The 17,395-nt window shown below is 38.3% G+C and overlaps 1 protein-coding gene across 1 annotated transcript in view; it reads left to right on the forward strand.

Annotated features, from left to right (window-relative positions):
• The first annotated feature begins 2,165 nt into the window (after nucleotides 1–2,165).
• ADGRG2 (adhesion G protein-coupled receptor G2) overlaps nucleotides 2,166–17,395 on the forward strand; it is a 53,203-nt gene continuing 37,973 nt past the window's right edge. Inside the window, exons 1-2 of the mRNA XM_075711536.1 lie at nucleotides 2,166–2,283; nucleotides 6,759–7,376. Coding sequence (XP_075567651.1) covers nucleotides 2,166–2,283; nucleotides 6,759–7,376 — 736 coding nt within the window. The remainder of the gene's footprint in view (nucleotides 2,284–6,758; nucleotides 7,377–17,395) is intronic.

The following is a 17,395-nucleotide window of genomic DNA, read 5'->3' on the forward strand; positions in this document are numbered from 1 at the left end:
AGGAAGAGATTTCCCCATAAAATGGAGGAATAGATGTGCAGCTTGGCTTTGCTTGGAAGTGACCCAGTTTGAGACTAGGATGGGAAGCATGAGTAAGCAGAGAAAGGAAGTACATCTTTTGGATGGGCATCACTCTTAACCCTAGTAAATTATATTGTAGGTACACAATCCTTGAACTTGTCAAATACATTTAAGCATGGCAGTTTTCATTATCAGGTTCTTAGGATAATTAATGTAATTCTACTACTTAGTTTACTGACTGAACAGCTTTAATACATGATGTTTAGGCATTCAAGAGAAGCAAACTGAAGACAGGTTTGGACATGTTTCCTGTGAATCTTTAGAAAGCTAGCTCACCTTTGACATTTCTGGCTTTTTTTACTTGTTTTTGTTTGGTTTTCCTCTGTTCCTGCATAGGATTGTGTGTATTAGCTATGTCCATTGTTTTAGCGTACCATTTATTTTCTCTCAGCTTTAGTATGCTTGATTTTTGTATTCCTTTTACTGATAGCCTTTCTTCCTGCTGGTTAACATCTGCAGCACCCATGCAGATGTCATTCATGATGTTATCACAATTTGACTGTTAATTTCTTAGTGTATTTCAATTTTAAGTGCAGCATCCAGAATCTGCGAAGTGGAAGTAGTATGTGTCATCATTCAGATTGGTCTGTTCCAATGTAATCAATATGATCTTATTTTTGTTCTAGAAATATCACATACTGTATAATTATTGAAAACACTGGCTGGCAACAGTGTTGCAGTGGTCTAATTTTTAAAAGGCCTTTGCTTTACGTTTTCTGTGTTACGTTATCATATGTGTGTAATTTATCTGCATGTACATTTAATCAATTTCCAAAATGTCAATTACCTAGCAACTTCACTGTTTCTCAGTTTATTCCTCCAGCACTTGTCTTGGAGAGTTCAGCCCATAGTAACCATTTTACACTAATAAATATTTACATTAACGTGAAAGCTTGCAAAAAACCCATTTTAGCCCAAACCTTAACACAAATTTACAACTCCTGAAAGGGTTCACAATTTACAGTTCCTGAAAAGAAGGGAACTTGTTGCAACCTGATACAGCATATAGAAAAATACAGTAAAGTTTGTGAGCAGTATGAGTACTAAACAATACGCTCACACATACACCAGACTTGTGATGGCAAAGTTAAACTTCTGGTGTCATGCAGAATGCTCTGGTCTACCATAAAGCTGATATGTTAAAGATAAACAATACATAAAGTTTACTGCTTTGCATTTGTTTCAAGAATCAATTACAGAATCACTAGTAACTATGTGTCTTTAAACCTTTTTATTTAAGAAACAATGCGTGCAAAAAGCACATGAATGTTTCACTTAACTTTTCTCTCAGCATGCAAAATATTGAGAAGATGTACCTTTGTTGAAAAGTTCTCCTTAAAAAAAGTGTATCATTTCACAGAACGTTACCTCTTATAGTAGGAGCCAGTTCTTTGTCCACCACCAAGTCCTATTACTTACATTAGGCAGCCATCACTAGGAAGAAATGTGGACAAACCAGGTTTTGATGATACTTTCCATGAACTTGCTGCCCACAGTGACTTGTGGCATTTCTCATTTTTTTGCAGTAGCTTCTTGCCTTGAGAATGAGATGAGGATCGGGAACCAAACGCTTGCTTCTTCCTTAGAGTTCACAGTGTTGCTATTAAAATGTCAGATGATAGAACCTGTGGATAGGGGACCAAAGAGATGCTTTCTGTATACTTACTGAGCTGAACAAAGCTTTTGGATAAGCTCTCCAGGCTTGCTCTCTGGCTGGTTTTGGTTGAGGGTTTTTGTGCATGTTTTTTATGTTGTTTGGTTTTTTTTGTTTTTCAAATGTTGAAAGCCTTATTTGTGCAAGGACTCATGGCCATGCTCTGATGTATTTGTGAGTCTTTGGAGAATTAGAGCTTGAGTGGGGTTTTTTGGTTTTGCTTTTTTTTTCCTTTCAGCGAACAGCTCTTTCTTGGTGACTTGGCAATACTCTACAGACTGCTTGTGCGTTTCTGTGTGATATATACCCAATAGTATAGCAGGGTTGAAAAGATTTACACTCTTGGGTTGGAAACATAATTTGTCTTAGTATCTGCATGCCTGCACTTTTTCTAGTCACTGTGGTTTATTTATTTATTTTTTCTTCTAGAATGGTTGCCTGGGGAAAGCAGCACGGCTGTGTTGGCAGAATACAGGACATTTTCTTGAGATTCAGGATTGTTCTAGCAGTCCTTTTACTTCATTTGTTCCTGGCTACAGCAGACAAAGGTAAGAATTTTTTTTTCTGATTTACCTAGTGCTGGTATTCCAAATAAATAGCATTAGTCTTGATGAATAGAACTTTTGAATATATTCAGAACAGGCAAGTTTCTGTCCTCTTGAAATCAAGAGGAAAAACTGCCATTAACAAGAAAAGAAACTGTTGGTGGTTAGCACTTTGGATATACAGACCCTAAGTTTACAGTATTTGTTTTCATAAAAAAATCATCAGTACTAACTGCTCTTTGGCTATAGATAAGGAGAGAATGTAAACACAATATCTAATAACAAGACAAATTACTTTCTTGCTATTTTTTTGAACTGGAAGTGTTACTATTTTCAGAACACGCTGTTAGATCTTTTACACTGCTGTTACACAAATACCACAAGATCCTTTGAGCTTCAATCTACTTAGTGCATGTATGAGCATAGAACATCTCCTGCATTGCTCTCGGTTGTGGATCTGAATATGGCTAGGGAAAAGGTAGTAAGGTCCAAAACATGTAACAGAAATGATGTATCTGAATTTGACAGTCTACACTCTCTATATAACAGTAAATGAAAAATAAATTCATAAGGTTCTTGTACAAATTGGGTAACTGACATGGTGATGCTTTTGTATGAGGTACAGTAGAGTCAGTAATTTGTGTTCTACTCATGGCTGTTCTGTAAGCTGGCAGATACAAGTCTGTCACTACTCCAGACCTCAACTAATATAGATAATAGTGCTTGTCATTTGTAAAACTTCCTTATATCAATAGCGTGTAATACATTTGTCATGTTAGTAATGTGCATGGAATATTAAAAAATCAGAAGTGTCTTTTGCCATGTGCTTAATGGCTAACTTTAGAAACTGCTTCCTCTGTCATGGCCTGTTATTTTACACTAGAAGATCAGCGTTTCTTGCAGTTCGAATGTGCTTAGTAAGTATGCCTGCTTAATGACATGGTACTAGCAATGAAATTTCATGGGTTTACTGTAATTCTCCAAATGTAGTAATTTTCATAAAATTAAGCTTTTATTGAGACAGAATTTGAGATTCAGGTGATAAAACTGTTACTAAGATGGTGAGGTTTTAACCTCATGTGCTTTGAATAGCAAAAAGGACAGGGCTGCTCAGCAGATTGAGGATGTCATACAAGAATTTTTCCAGGGAAAATTCAAATGCATCTAGAGTTCTGAGGAAGTAAGCAAAGAGGGATTTTGTCTTTCACCTACATACACTTGCAAGTGTCAATAATCCATCAAGAAAAGCTAAACCGATGCAAGGGTTTATTTATGGTTCCACCCTATTTTTGGGGGGTTTTAGGCTGTTAGCACTGTCAGCAGCATCTCTACTCAGTTCTCTCCTCAGCTAATGTGCCAAAGTATGTTTGTGTTCTGCAGGAAATATGAAGAGAGAAGAACTGCCTGTGTTCTTTCCAATGTCTAGGACACTCTGGATAATGTGGCGTAGTTTATCCACAGATATCCGAATACAGCTGTGAAATTTGTTTTGAGGAAACAGTTCTTAGCTTCAGATTTCCAAAACATTCAACAGAATCAAGTGACCCACGTGTAGAAAGTTTAGAGTTTTAAACTTTTTATAAAGAATAGTTATGAACTCTAGGCAGAATACATTAGGATACGAGATTCTTGTGATGTCATTTTAATGGACTGTAGCAAGCCACATGTGTTACAGGTGGCAAACACTTGCATAGAAATTAATGACTGTTGTTGGTACTGGTTAAAAGCCAGATTGCGCAGACATATAAATTGTGACTATTTTTATTCAAGAGAATACGCAACTGTATTAATGCTCAACTATGCTGATACAGTAGCTATTAGTAATGTAAGCAAAGTAACACTGGTGCTTATGTACTGAGAGGATCTGCTCCTGTATGTCTAATTCTTACTACCTATGGTTGGCTATGTCTTGTAAAGATACCAATTATTACTATCTGAACATTTTTGAAAAAAGAGAGATTACATTTTTGGTTTACCTTGTCATTCTCAGAAAGTTTATTTCAAATGTTTAGAAGTATGTGCATACATTTCAGGATTTCTTTTAGGGCTTAAGAAAACATGCTTAAGTGGATGCTCTTAGTTTTAGTGAGGGTAAAAACCCCAGTTCTTGCATCTATTAGAGAGAAATATATTAAGAAGAAAAAATCTGCATTTCTGAAAGAGGTTAAGTGCCCAAATACAGCAAATACCATTGAAAAGTCAGCCCACAATTACTATTGTATGGCGTTTCCTTGACTCCAAATTGTGAGTTTTGCTTATTTTTCTTACTCCGGACATGTTTTGAGCATTCTTTCTACTATGCTACCTTTTCTGTGCTGTGGTGATAAAGGTATGTTCATGGCTAGGTTTCTGAATGTGATTTGTATTGTCTGGACCCAAAGGATCCAATTACAAGCCAGGAATGCCGCTGTCAGCACAGCCAGTGCCAGCTTCTCGGTTCTATGGTCAAGGGTGGGCCACAGCCCACAAGCACCATTACTAGAGGAAATAAGTGATGATTAACAGAACTTCCAAAAGCTTTGAAGTAATGTCATTTCCTACTTACATTGCATGCACCCACATATCAAACAGACTTAGCCAAGATGATACTGATAATTAATTTCTAACTAATTAAATGCTGTACTGCATGTGTTCCACTTGGAACAGCGAAGTTAATTTTCTGACTATGGTTATGATTTCCTTTGTGCTTTTTCAGCATTCTTTGGGTAGACTAACCATATAAAATTTTCCAACCCTTTCTTGTAACAATTCAGATAGGATTGGTATCTATTCTCTTAACTTTGGCCCCCCTTTTTGGCACTTTTTTTTTTTTTTTTTTTTTTTTTTTTTTGTGAACTGTTTGGAGCAAAGTGGGACAGACTTTCCAGTTTCCAGAAGGGTAGAGCTCTCTAAGTAAACTCTTCTATTAGCTTAAATTAACTCATCAGGCCTTGCATACTGATCAACAGCAGTCTTTTTGAATGATACAAAGCAGATTAGGAGAATCATCAGCAGGTTTGATCTAATTGTGCGTTATTTCTGTTGGTCACCTGCCTTAAGACTGTTTCCACATGCAAGTTTACGTCCACTCTGGCTCCCTTGACAACTTCGTAGTGTCAACTCCCCTAAAGAATGTGATACGATTTTGCAGCCCTTTAATTAATTTACTGTTGGCACATAAACACTGATTTAATGCTTAACGTGAAATCAAGCCTCTCTCAGAATTTCCAAAATCAAGTCTGCTGATAGTACTTCAAGTTTTGATTAACGTTTTTGCCCAGGAATGGAATTCCAGTCTTCCAATCTGGATAGTTAACAGTGACTTCGAGTTTTGAAGCCATGTTGAAAGACTTCCTTAACCGGTCACTTTGGTCATCTCTGCATGCTCAAGATTGGTTACAGGAATTTTTGCAGGGTATATGAGTCATGCAAGTATACTTCTGACATATAGTCTCTGAGGAACAGCAGCTGCATCAAATCTTTCAAAACCTTCAGCATAATTCCTACTTAATAATGAAAGAGCAATTATTTTTCTCTGGAGAGACTCTGTCACAAATGTTGGCATATAACTGTATATCTAGCTAGCTGTTTCCTTTATAAAATGGACAATGGAGGAAATGAGGCACCTGCAAGAACTTATCAGTTATGATCAAGTTTCAGTGTTCAGGGCATTCCCTGGCATTACTTCTTTTACCAGCATTGACAGAGCCTGACACCTTGTTTTCACCAGTAAATTTACTGTTAGCACCTAAAATTCTATTTACTGTCACAGGTGAACTCCAGGTTGCCACCATCTCAATGCCTCAGTAGATTTGAGATTCACAGACCAGATGTCTCTGCAAGTAAATGCACTGGTAGAGAACAGGGAATGGGGGCTGGATGGGATTAAACTTAAAATAAACCAGTGGCTCCAACGCGCATTTCCTGAAAGTTACCTAAACTCAGTCTCTTCTAGAACATGGCTATTTTCTACCTTTTTTGCTGAAACTCTGCCAGTATGCAGCAGAGGATTTAAGAATCTCAGGATTGGAAAAAAATGGCATGGAGAGACATGATCTTGTTCAGAGAACGAGGATGCAAGGCTGGGACATGAGAAGGCAGTAGGTGCTATAGCTCTGTTTCTGTATTTTATCCAGTATCTATTAAACACAAAATACCTCTGCAGTCCTGGGAATAGCAACCAGGATCTATGATTCTCTTTTTGCCTCCCACTTGTTGTTTGAGTGCTGCCTTAGAGAGCTACACGGTCATCCTTTGTCTTGTGCATAGTTTTACGTCAAAGCTTTCACGAGCAGCTCGGATTTATTGACTGCCTCCAAATTTGCTGCTTCCCCACCACAAAAAAGCAAAAGAGAAGGATACAAGGTTGTTTCTTAATGTGTTGTTTTGAAAACTCCTATGTAGATGCCTAGGAACAGTACTATATGGAAGAATAACATTCATATAGAAGAGCCTTTTAAAAACGAAATAGTTTTACAAATCACCTTTTCTTTATTTAGATCAGGAGGATTTCCTAGGACAATATAAAGCTGTCTTTAAGACTGCATGTGAAGATCCTTGGATTATGTCACCAAGAATTTCTCTGCATCCCTTGAAAGAAATGATTGTCTGTGTGTACGTCAAGCTATATTCCTCAGATAGTCCCTGGACAGCATATGTATACAATCAAGAAACACCTCACACCGATCTCTCTGCAAATAAGTATAATCTTGGACTTACAGGAGATCATGGTAAATTGAGGATATGGTTGTTTGGAAATCAAATAAATACAACAGCAAGACTTCATGAAAACTCTTGGAACCAAATATGTGTCCAGTGGAAAAGTGAAGATGAGGAGATGAAGGTATTCATAAATGGAACAAAAAAAGTAAACAAAAAACTAACTGGGAAAGTTAATTTCCCTGGAAAAGGGCAGTTCTTACTTGGCTGTTCAAAGCCACCAGGTGCAGCTACATCACCTAACCTGGGTATGACTGGGGAGCTGTACATGTTCAGAATGTGGGATAAGGCAAATATAAAGAAATCTCTGGACTGTGAAGATAGTGGTGTTATACGCTGGAGAAAGGAGGATTGGGTCTACAATAAGACAGTAGAAGAGGATAGCTCTTTGCCATGTGGTAAGTACCATTGCACCCCTGTTTTTAAAATAGTATTTTTGTCAAAAGTTTATCTGAATATGTCTAACATTTTTCTTCCAGATTTTACAAAGTCTTTGTCTACTAGTCATTTCCAGCTAAATGCTTAATGAGATCATGTGAGGATCTGCAGCTTTTGCCAGCTTCTATCCAAATGTAAAAAGCATAGCAGCAGTCCTTTAGAGACTTTCAACTTGCTTCAACTTTTGTGTCTATCTACTGTCCATGTAATGGCAATGAGAGCAGGATGCATCTAACCAAAACTCCTTGGAGTATTAGGGTTTTCTATCAGTGTCATCTTAAAATAATTAATTTACACACCTTCTGTTCAGGGAATAAATACAGAGGAAAGCATTGCTGGTCCTCATTCTGCACATTCTCTGGCCCAGAACTTCAATGAGTGCAAGTTTTCACAGCTTCACTGGCACATTACACCATCTTTAGCTGGTATGGTCTATGTCTGTAAAGATTAGTGGAGGCTCTGATTTCTTCTTGTTTCTGTATCAGTAATGTCTTCCTTTATTAAAATGGCCAAATGGTTTCTCACACATTTCTCAAAATTCCTCTCTGTCTTGAAAAAGAACCATAAAAAGCTTTAAAACAAAACAAAACAAGATTTTATTTTCAGAGAAACTGAGTTTTAATATGGTTGAAATGGAGTTAAAGCAAGAGAATAATCTTTCTAGCTTTTGCTATCTTATCTGTTGACAAGACAGACAAACTCGAATCAAGCTTGGGTGGGATCCAATTTATCAACCATAGTAAATGGTATTACCTCCTAAGACCTTCAGAGATTTTAAGGTGTGTCGTGGTTTAGCCCCAGGCAGCAGCTCAGCACCACGCAGCCGCTCGCTCACTCCCCCTACCCCGATGGGATGGGGGAGAGAATCGGAGGAGTAAGAGTGAGAAACACTCCTGGGTTGAGATAAGAACAGTTTAATAATTGAAATAAAGTAAAATAGTAATGCTAATAGTAACAGTATAATAATGATAATAATAATAATGATACACGAAGCAAGTGATGCACAATGCAATTGCTCACCACCCGCCGACCGATACCCAGACAGTTCCCGAGCAGCGATCCCTGCTCCCCGGCCACCCCCCCCCAGTTTATATACTGAGCGTGACATCATATGGTATGGAATAGCCCTTTGGTCAGTTTGGATCAACTATTCTGGCTGTGCCCCCTCCCAGTTTCTTGTGCGCCTGGCAGAGCATGGGAAGCTGAAAAAGTCCTTGACTAGCATAAGCAGTGCTCAGCAACAACTAAAAACATCAGCATGTTATCAACATTCTTCTCCTACTAAATCCAAAACACAGCACTATGCCTGCTGGTAGGAAGAAAATTAACTCTATCCCAGCCGAAACCAGGACAGGTGACTAGCTCAATTGGTTCCTGAAATTCTTATATAGCGTAGGTGCTTCAGTTAAACTGTGGCACTAATGTTAGTCTTCATCACCTTTATCCTTAAAAACTGTACCTATCTATTTCGTGCAGACTGAAAAATATCTTTTAGCTGTGTAATGTTATAATCAGTGCCTGACTGGATAGATTGAAAGTGTCTTAGTAAGGGCATTAAAATAAGGTGACCAGATTTCTTTTTCTGGGAGAGAAAGAAATACGTCCGACAAACCAGGACTCATGGAGAATGCCTCTAATGCTGGGGTCATAATGAACGAAATGCCTGTGCTGGCCTGGTGCTGTAGTTGGGAGCACATCTTCTCTGTTGGGTTGTGTGATCTGGGAGAGGAGCTGAAGAATGGATGTCTGTCTTTTGCTCATGTGTGACTGTTTGAAGGAACACAGTCCTAGGCTGAAAGGGGGAACATTCTGGCTACCAGACAAAAGTTTGGTACAAAGAAAGTCTGAGAGAGATCTGTCTGGATAGTGGGATAAATCCTGGTCAGAGTGGAGCATCTGGTTATCTTTCACTGAGGCACAGAAAGGACAATCTTATTTTCAGTTCCAGCACTTTCTACCCTGAATATAGAGCATCCTTGACCATGGTCCCTTCCAACCCAAAGCATTCTATGATCACAGGACAGCTTCGTTAGGCAACACCCAACTCCAGCCCCAACTGATTAATGATTTTAGAATAGTGATTTAGGGGCTTGTGGAATCCTTTGTCTAACTGCAAGAGCTCTCTAGTGAGTGGTGTAAGATGCATCGTTTCCAAAGCTCTGTTACTTAGCCAACTTGAACTTTAATTATGCTGATAGGGGTTTGTTTCAGTACAGAGGCCACCTCTACTGCCAAATATGTTATCTCCTCTAGATAACTTGGAAGAATAACAGCTTTTCGAAGAAAAGTTCACTGGATTTTTTTTTTAACCGTTTATTTGCCTGTTCTCAGGCATAGATACGTTTTAGCTGATTGCCCCCCCCCTCCAAGTCAGCCTGTGAAAGGCATATATTTAGCAAATATCAGTCCAACAATTAAACAGAACCAAAGCATTGACAGTAGGAGCATATAATAGTCAGTGTCAGGCAATTTTAATTGATGGTGCTACGAGTCTTACAATCTGATTTCTTTCTGTAAGTTCCTCTGTATACCTGTGTAAAAATTACCTGATTTTGGAGGCTTCTCTGTTTTTGTTAAAACAGAAGGACTTTGAGTAGCAAGTCTTCAGAAAGATGTGATTGCGCATCCGCAAAGAACGTAATTGGCATGGGCTAAAGCTTGGGAAAGGGCTGTGCCTCTTGTGTAGGCACAAAAGGTGAAAAGGAAGTGGTTCATTACAGTCATAATTGTGCTGGAGGACAAGTTTCAAATTTTTTTATGACCTGGTTGGCATTTTGTGCCTACATAAAACCACAGTTTGTAAAATAGTCGGTCAAAGGTTACCGTGATTTCTGTAATTTCTTCTTTGCTTAACCGCTCAAAATCTTTGTGCGGTGTAAGTCATTATCTAATGGGTGTCTCATAGGCAGTGATGCACGCCATTAATAAGTCTAGATTTACTTAACATCACACTATTAGTTTGTTTCCTTACTTCCTTTTCCTGCCTTTCTTTTTGTTGACTCTTTAGGTTCTTTTTCTTTTGGTTTTATTATTTATTTTTATAATAATTATTCAGATTACTAAAAATGTATTCTGTTTTTTCTTAACCGTGTGAGGTCTAATAAGGACCAGAATCCCAGTTCTGGTAAGATTTACACACATGCTTAGCACTTAAGGGTATGCTCAACTTTAACCAAGTAGTTTGCTCCCCAGAAATGGGTGAGATTACCTTTGCAGTAGCTATATATCTTATGCATCTAAAGATTTGCAAGAAAGGACATACCTGACTGCTTTCCAGTTTGTGATGAGGACTGGTCACATTTCTTGGACTAATGGAACTCAGCAATAGAAAACTTTTAGCTCTGAGTTAAAGATGCAACTCTTGCTTCTTCCAGTCACACAGTCTTCTGTTTCTCATCTGCTTGGTGTTGCCATTGCACGCTGAGCAGGTGTAAATACTGCAGGTAGGGCCAAAGAAGGAAGGAGGCCACACACATTGTGCATCATTAACCTTCCACTTACATTCCTCAGGTTCCTTTGATAATTCCCCTTTTGCTGAGAATGAGAAGTAGCCTAACAGCTGTGGTATGGAGAAAGAGTGCTACAGATTGAATGTACTTCACTTTAAAGATCATCTCCTGGTATTTAAAAATATGTAAGTGAAGAAAGAGGTGCTCACTGTTCCAAATGCCAACTTTGGACAATTTCTTTATCTTGTTCCTTGATGAATGATTCCTATTTAGGTACATATTTCAATATGAGCAATGTGAGTGATATCACCATTGTCTCTGCATAATCCAAGAAAAAAGTGCACTAAGTAATATAAAGCTCTGGGTGATTTAAGAGAATACAAAGACACAAGAAAATAGGTGAGTTTAAAATGCTAAATGCTTGAAAAGAACCTTTAGTCATCTGTGAGCACCACCTCTTCAGTTGTCACTTTTACATGGTGTATTTGCAAGTTGCCTTTAATAATAACTTGACAACTGGAAGAAATGTTCTGTTTAAACATTAATCATTTCAGTTACACATTAAACAGTAACATTCTTAATCCAAATATAAATATCCAAACTGTTACACTGTACATTTATGCAAGGAGCACAGAGATGGCAGGATATCTTTTACAAATTTCAAAGAATAAATAAAATAGATGATTTATGGCATAACTGTAAATAGCATCACTGACAGTAAAGCACTGTCATCTCATTTGTGGTATCAGTGCCCTAACTTTTAGCACGAGTCCAGTGCCTGTTGCTTTTGGTTGCATGTTTTTGCATAAATACAATTCAGTGCTTATATTGTGGCATTTTAGATTTTTCTAAACTGGCCTGTCCAGCGTTCAAGATTAAGGTGTTGCCCCCTCTTTCCATGTATCCTCTTCACTCCCAATGTTGCTGAGCCTGCCACTGATGTTGCTGGAGGAGGTTTCCAGGCTTGTGGGAACACAGCAGTTTAATGCTGATGGGAGAAATGGGAAGTGACCAGTGCCCTGTGTGACTATCTTGCCTTTGCATGCTCAATGAAGAGGAAAACTTCAGTTTGGGCTGTTGTTCTAGTTTTCAGGTGTGGGCAACAGGAGGTATGATTTATTTATGGACTTGGTAGTGTAGGTTAATGGTTGGACTGGATGATCTTAAAGGTCTTTTCCAACCTAAACGATTCTATGATTCTATGATTCTATTTAGGGTCCTGTAATTCCTTTTAAAGATTTCCTGAGCTGTGTGCACTTCTGGTGACAGGATCAGCTTTCCTGGAAGGGAGGGTGGAGTCCCAAGGCTTTAGCTCCTCAGGCAGAAGGTGGAAATGTAGTTGCCACTCATCCAGTCTGCATCCCAGTCTGTTGGGTACCAAACTTTGAGCCATATTGTTAAGTTTACTGAGTAGGTCATGAAAGCTGGAGATGAAAAAATAAATTACTTGCCCCAATACCATTTTCTTTCTAAAACTGTAAGGACAGAATACTGCAGAAACCTGTAGAAGCTCTTAAAGGAAGTAAATGTGATGGGGAGTGGGGGAATACCTAACTCTGGAGTGCCTATTTGATGAGTAATGTACTACTCTACTTTGTATCTATTAATAGAATGCACGTTTGACCTTCCCTTTCTTTGCTCTCATTGCCTGCCTCTTCTGTGATGTCAAAGGAAGTAGCTTTTTGGAAATCAGCCTGCCAGAGAAGAGATGATTTGATTCACCTCAGTATCTAATGTACAGCTTTATACAAGCAGAACTTTATACAAACAGATAAAAGCTGTATTTATAACCTGATTTCCTAAAAACCTGTGTAACATCAAAGCTGAGTTAAAAATACTGCACCTAAATTTTCTGTTAAGGATGCTAAAATGAATTGGCCAAAGTGACAGAGCCTGATGTGAACAAGCACTTTCATTGTTTTCTTACATTTGCTTCTGTCCAATAGCCAGTGATAATTCATCCTTTGAGTCAGAGCAGACATGAGGTGTCATGAGAGGCACTAAAACATAAAATTAAGATTGCACTTAGTTTTATCCTACAAACCTATACAATGTGCCTCAAAATCTAACTTATATAAAAAGTTGATATGGGCTAATGTCTACAGTGGAACAATTGGGAGGATTTTTATGTGTTACTGTTATTAATGCCTTGGGGGACAGGATGGTTCATTTTGGCAGAATGTTTATGCAGCTGAAAGGTTTATCAAATGTTAAAGGGACCCAATCTTTTAATAGAAAATATGGATTTAATTTGAATATAAGAATTGAATGTCATATTTTTGGTGCCTATTTCTGTACATAGATGGATTTTAGAACGGTACCATTTTGATATTTTGCTGTTTGGGCTACTCAGTTTTGTTCACGAGGAAGTCCTGTGCAATATATTAATGTCAGGCATTTTCATATGTCTGGATCCTAGTAACACTGAATACAAATGGACTGTGGTTGCTGCACAGTACTGGTAACTGATGTGATACATACTGATAACTGTCGCCTGTGAGAATGTTTAGAAGATAATTTGTATAGACTAAAAAATGCAGTGTGGAATTGACTTTTCAATGTAAAATGGTTTTAGTTAATTTTTTAAGCCAGAAGGTGATATTATATATCTGTTTGGAATGAAAACTTCCACTTTGGCATTTCTGAAGGGAATTTTTAATGCAAGTCAATTCCCCTGCCTGAATCAGTTGAATTTCTGGTGAAAAAAACCTTCAGTACTGAGTTCGCTATCACATCTTATTTAGAAAATCTAATTTTTATTAATATCCTAATTTGTAAGTCAAAACTGATCTTATCAACAATACACAGTTGTGGTTATCTAATGCCATTCTGTGGTGTCAGCCAAATACTGCGGCATGGGGAGACCATATTACATAGCCACCAAGGTGTCCCTTTGGATTATTCCGTTCAGATTCTGCTGTTGATCTATTTGTTAGAGTGTTAGAGCTGACATGGTCGAGGGTACCTTTAGTTTGAAAGATTAGTCCTGGGTGATAATACAAACTGTTCTCATTTTTGGCATGTTTCTCAATTAATACAAGTAAAATTTCAGGCACTTCATTTCATAAACCTGTCATCTAAGCCCCAGAACATGTAAGTCCATAAACATATGTTTTTCTGCCGGTAATGTTGTCTCTGCTTCTACAGATTGCCAGGGCTGTTGCTGCATCTTAAGTGTTCAGTGCCTATTTCGTGTCTGGACTTGACTAGAAAGCAACTGCCCCTTGCATTCTCCCACCATGTTTCCTGAGAGGCAGAGGCCAGCAGGCACAACCTTTCTTGCCATACCATCCCCTGCTGCTCCACACCGTGCAGGCTGGGTGGCCATGTGGAGGCTCTGGTTCACTACAGTTCAGACTCTTCTCCTTCTCCTAAGAAAGCACTCTAGTTGCTGTCTCAGGCTTGCTGAAAGGATGCTTTCTGCAAAAGTTTAAAGGCGATCATGAAGTGTTAGGTAAAACTATTAGTCAGCAGCAACAGTACTCCCCTGAGATAGGGGAGCAAGAAGCAGCTGCCAGTAACAGTTCTTGCACGATGTTGTCTGCAGCCAGGTTCTAGCTACTTCTCACTCCTCCACCCTGGAAAAACTGGACTTCTTCTGGCAGAGGGTGTTGCCTGAAGACAGGTGAATCAGAAAGGGTGTTGCCTTTCCACAAATTTTAAGAAAGTGTACTGATCGTAAGTTAGATTGGAGGTAGGGAGAAGAAAAGGATATTTTTCATTCTTCCAAGTTGGAGATAGAACATTGTACACTGTTCATGCTTTAAGGGCTTTTACTGTATCCTGTGTCTAAGTTACTGAACAAAAGGCATGCTATGAGTGACGATGCCTGTGGTGCAGGGACCAGAACCATCCACTCCGTCTTGACCACTGTGTTACAAAGCCTCCTTCTCCCTTTCTTTCCATTTGGCCGAATTGATTTTTGAATTCTGCTTTGCTTGGTTGAACAGCTTCAGTGGGACATTTGGAGACCTTCCCATCCTAAAAGAGCCAGTAGACTGATAGGTAAGATCTCTCATGCTAAGGAATGCTGTAAGCACAAGGCTATTTTGTAGACAGGGCCAGGCACTGGTCTCTCTCAGAGCTATATCAGTTTGTGGACCTAGCCTTAAGTACTGTTATTAATTGATTTAGTCTCCTACCAGTCTGGAGCTGCTAAAGTTACAGTGGTTCCCATTGTCATACAAAGTCATTAAGGGAAATGAAGGTTGTCACAATGCAAATAGTGATGGGTTCCCGGGTAAGCTTTTTGCAGCTGTGGTATAGAGCGATGGCAAGAGTTGCTAAACAGGTTTCATACCAATGGAACAGTTTCCTCTGCCTGCACAAATGAGATTCTGAAGTCTTGGCTTAGCTAGTATTTGTGTCAGAACAGTACAAAGTGATATGAAGACAGTAAGGGACTTGCTGCTTTTGTTTCTAATGATGCACATTAGTAACAGAAACTGGTGCTTATCTCATTTAATGGAATTGCCTTTTCCTTCAGAAGAAAACAGTTCTTGTGGGGACATATTCTGTCTCCCTTGCAGCAAAAGCAACAAATAATACTGAATAATATTATTTGCCTATTTATTTGCTGTTTGGATCCTCAGGAATGTTCTCTGTTAGAGAAAATGTAGAAAAGTATTACTACAATATAAGATGTCTTATTTTGGAATAGGATATTAGGTATGTTGACTTGATGATCCTAAACTTACAATGTTGCAAATAAAAATGAATGGAGCAAATAAAATGAGGTTTCATATACGTAAGGATTTTCTTGCTCTTATCGATAGTAAACAACCTATGGGAAACAAATTTTCTGTTAGCTTGTAACTAGCACACCTTGAGTTATTTTACTTTCCTTTGTACATGTCAAATTTAGGGATATTTTAGATTGGACTTTAATCCTTCTCCAAATAAACCGTATTCACTTTCTTTTCTAGTTCTTAAACACAATGAAGGAGGAGGGTTGACAAATGTTAAATGAAATTAAATGTATGACAGCCTCTCCTCATTCCCCCTTTCTGTATGCAAAGGTGATTCTGATGAAAGACTTGGTTAGTGAACTTAATGCTGCACCTTGATCAGTGACAAGTCTCATTCTCACAGATGATTTCTAGCAACTGTAGGCATGTGAATCTTGTGCTGTAAGAGAAGTCATGGTTAGATTTGTGTTCAGAAAAAAGTGCCCCTCAGATTATGCATGCCATCATCACTTGCTGCATTTGCCAGCTCCATATTAATGGCTTGTGTTTATCTTATTTTGCTCCCTGTACTGCTGGATTTGTTATTAAAAACATTTGGCATTTTTAGAGTTCACTGTCTTCATACTAACTTACAGTACTAAGCACATTAGTGGACAATTTTCGTACCTACCTCAGGATGCTACTTGTATTCTCAAAAATTCACAAAGCAGGTTAAAGGGATGTGGAGGATGGAAAATGCAGTTTGTCTGCAGTGACTAGGTTTACGCTGATTCCTCAAGAGTGTGTGAGAAAGACCTTAAGGTCAGATTCCCCAGGCAGATTTTTAAATTTTTTTTAGTGGGCAGAAGAAGCAGAAGAAGCAGCATCTTTGGAGATGGAATTCACTGCCTGTGGTAAACCCACACGAGGAAGGATACTTTCTTCTCTAACCAAAAGTCCACTTTATGTAAATTGACTCAATTATTTTTATTCACCCCATTCTACCTTAAAAAAAATATTTCCTGTTTAAAAAATACAGAACTATTTTATCTAACTACTGCTTCAGTTCTGCATATTATTTAAAATGGGTATTCCCTAAATGCACACTAGGTGTTAAGAAAATAATTTTATAGATGCCGTAATACCTAATCGCTGTACACTGTTAAAGTAACAATACTTCTGCATAAGAGCTCTAGAACACATACCTTATAGGATCATGTATTTTAACCAGACTTACCACCTAGTGAGAAGTCCTAATTTTCCTGAAAATTGCCTGTAAAAGTTAAGGTGATACCCAAATTTTCATGATCTGTGAAGTTCACGCTGTGCTAGATGTTAAAAAGACCAATTGCATTTCTCTGTAGGCAGAATCCTATTTGTCTCAAATGACATGTTCAATGTAACTTGGTTTTGTTTTTACTGAAATAGTTTAAATTCAGTAGGCTGCTATGTATGAAGGTGTAATTTTTTGCTTACATTTTTACTTAATGGATGTGTATTATTTCACTTAGAATATTGGTTCTCTTTCTCTCTCTCTCTTTTCTTTTACTTGAGAAAGTTTCTACCTGGGATGCAAATCAACTAAAACGAACAGTTAATTTCAAGGAAAACTCCTTAAAAAATTAAACATAGTGCAATTAAACTGATTTCCGTGTATTCATCCTGCCATATTTCAGAGTTGCTGCTTTTAGCTTCATGCAGTGTATGACACTGAACAAAAATGAACTGACATTTCTTCATATCTCATCAAGCTCTCGTACTCCCTTACTCCTGATCGTTGGCTCCAGTATCCCAGCATCGGAGCAACCAGGCAGCATCTGCTTACCTGGCTGGCAGCTGAAATCTTTGCGCATATCTTGCAGC

The sequence above is a fragment of the Pelecanus crispus genome, chromosome 1 (genome assembly GCF_030463565.1).
Source record: "Pelecanus crispus isolate bPelCri1 chromosome 1, bPelCri1.pri, whole genome shotgun sequence".
NCBI lineage: Eukaryota > Metazoa > Chordata > Aves > Pelecaniformes > Pelecanidae > Pelecanus > Pelecanus crispus.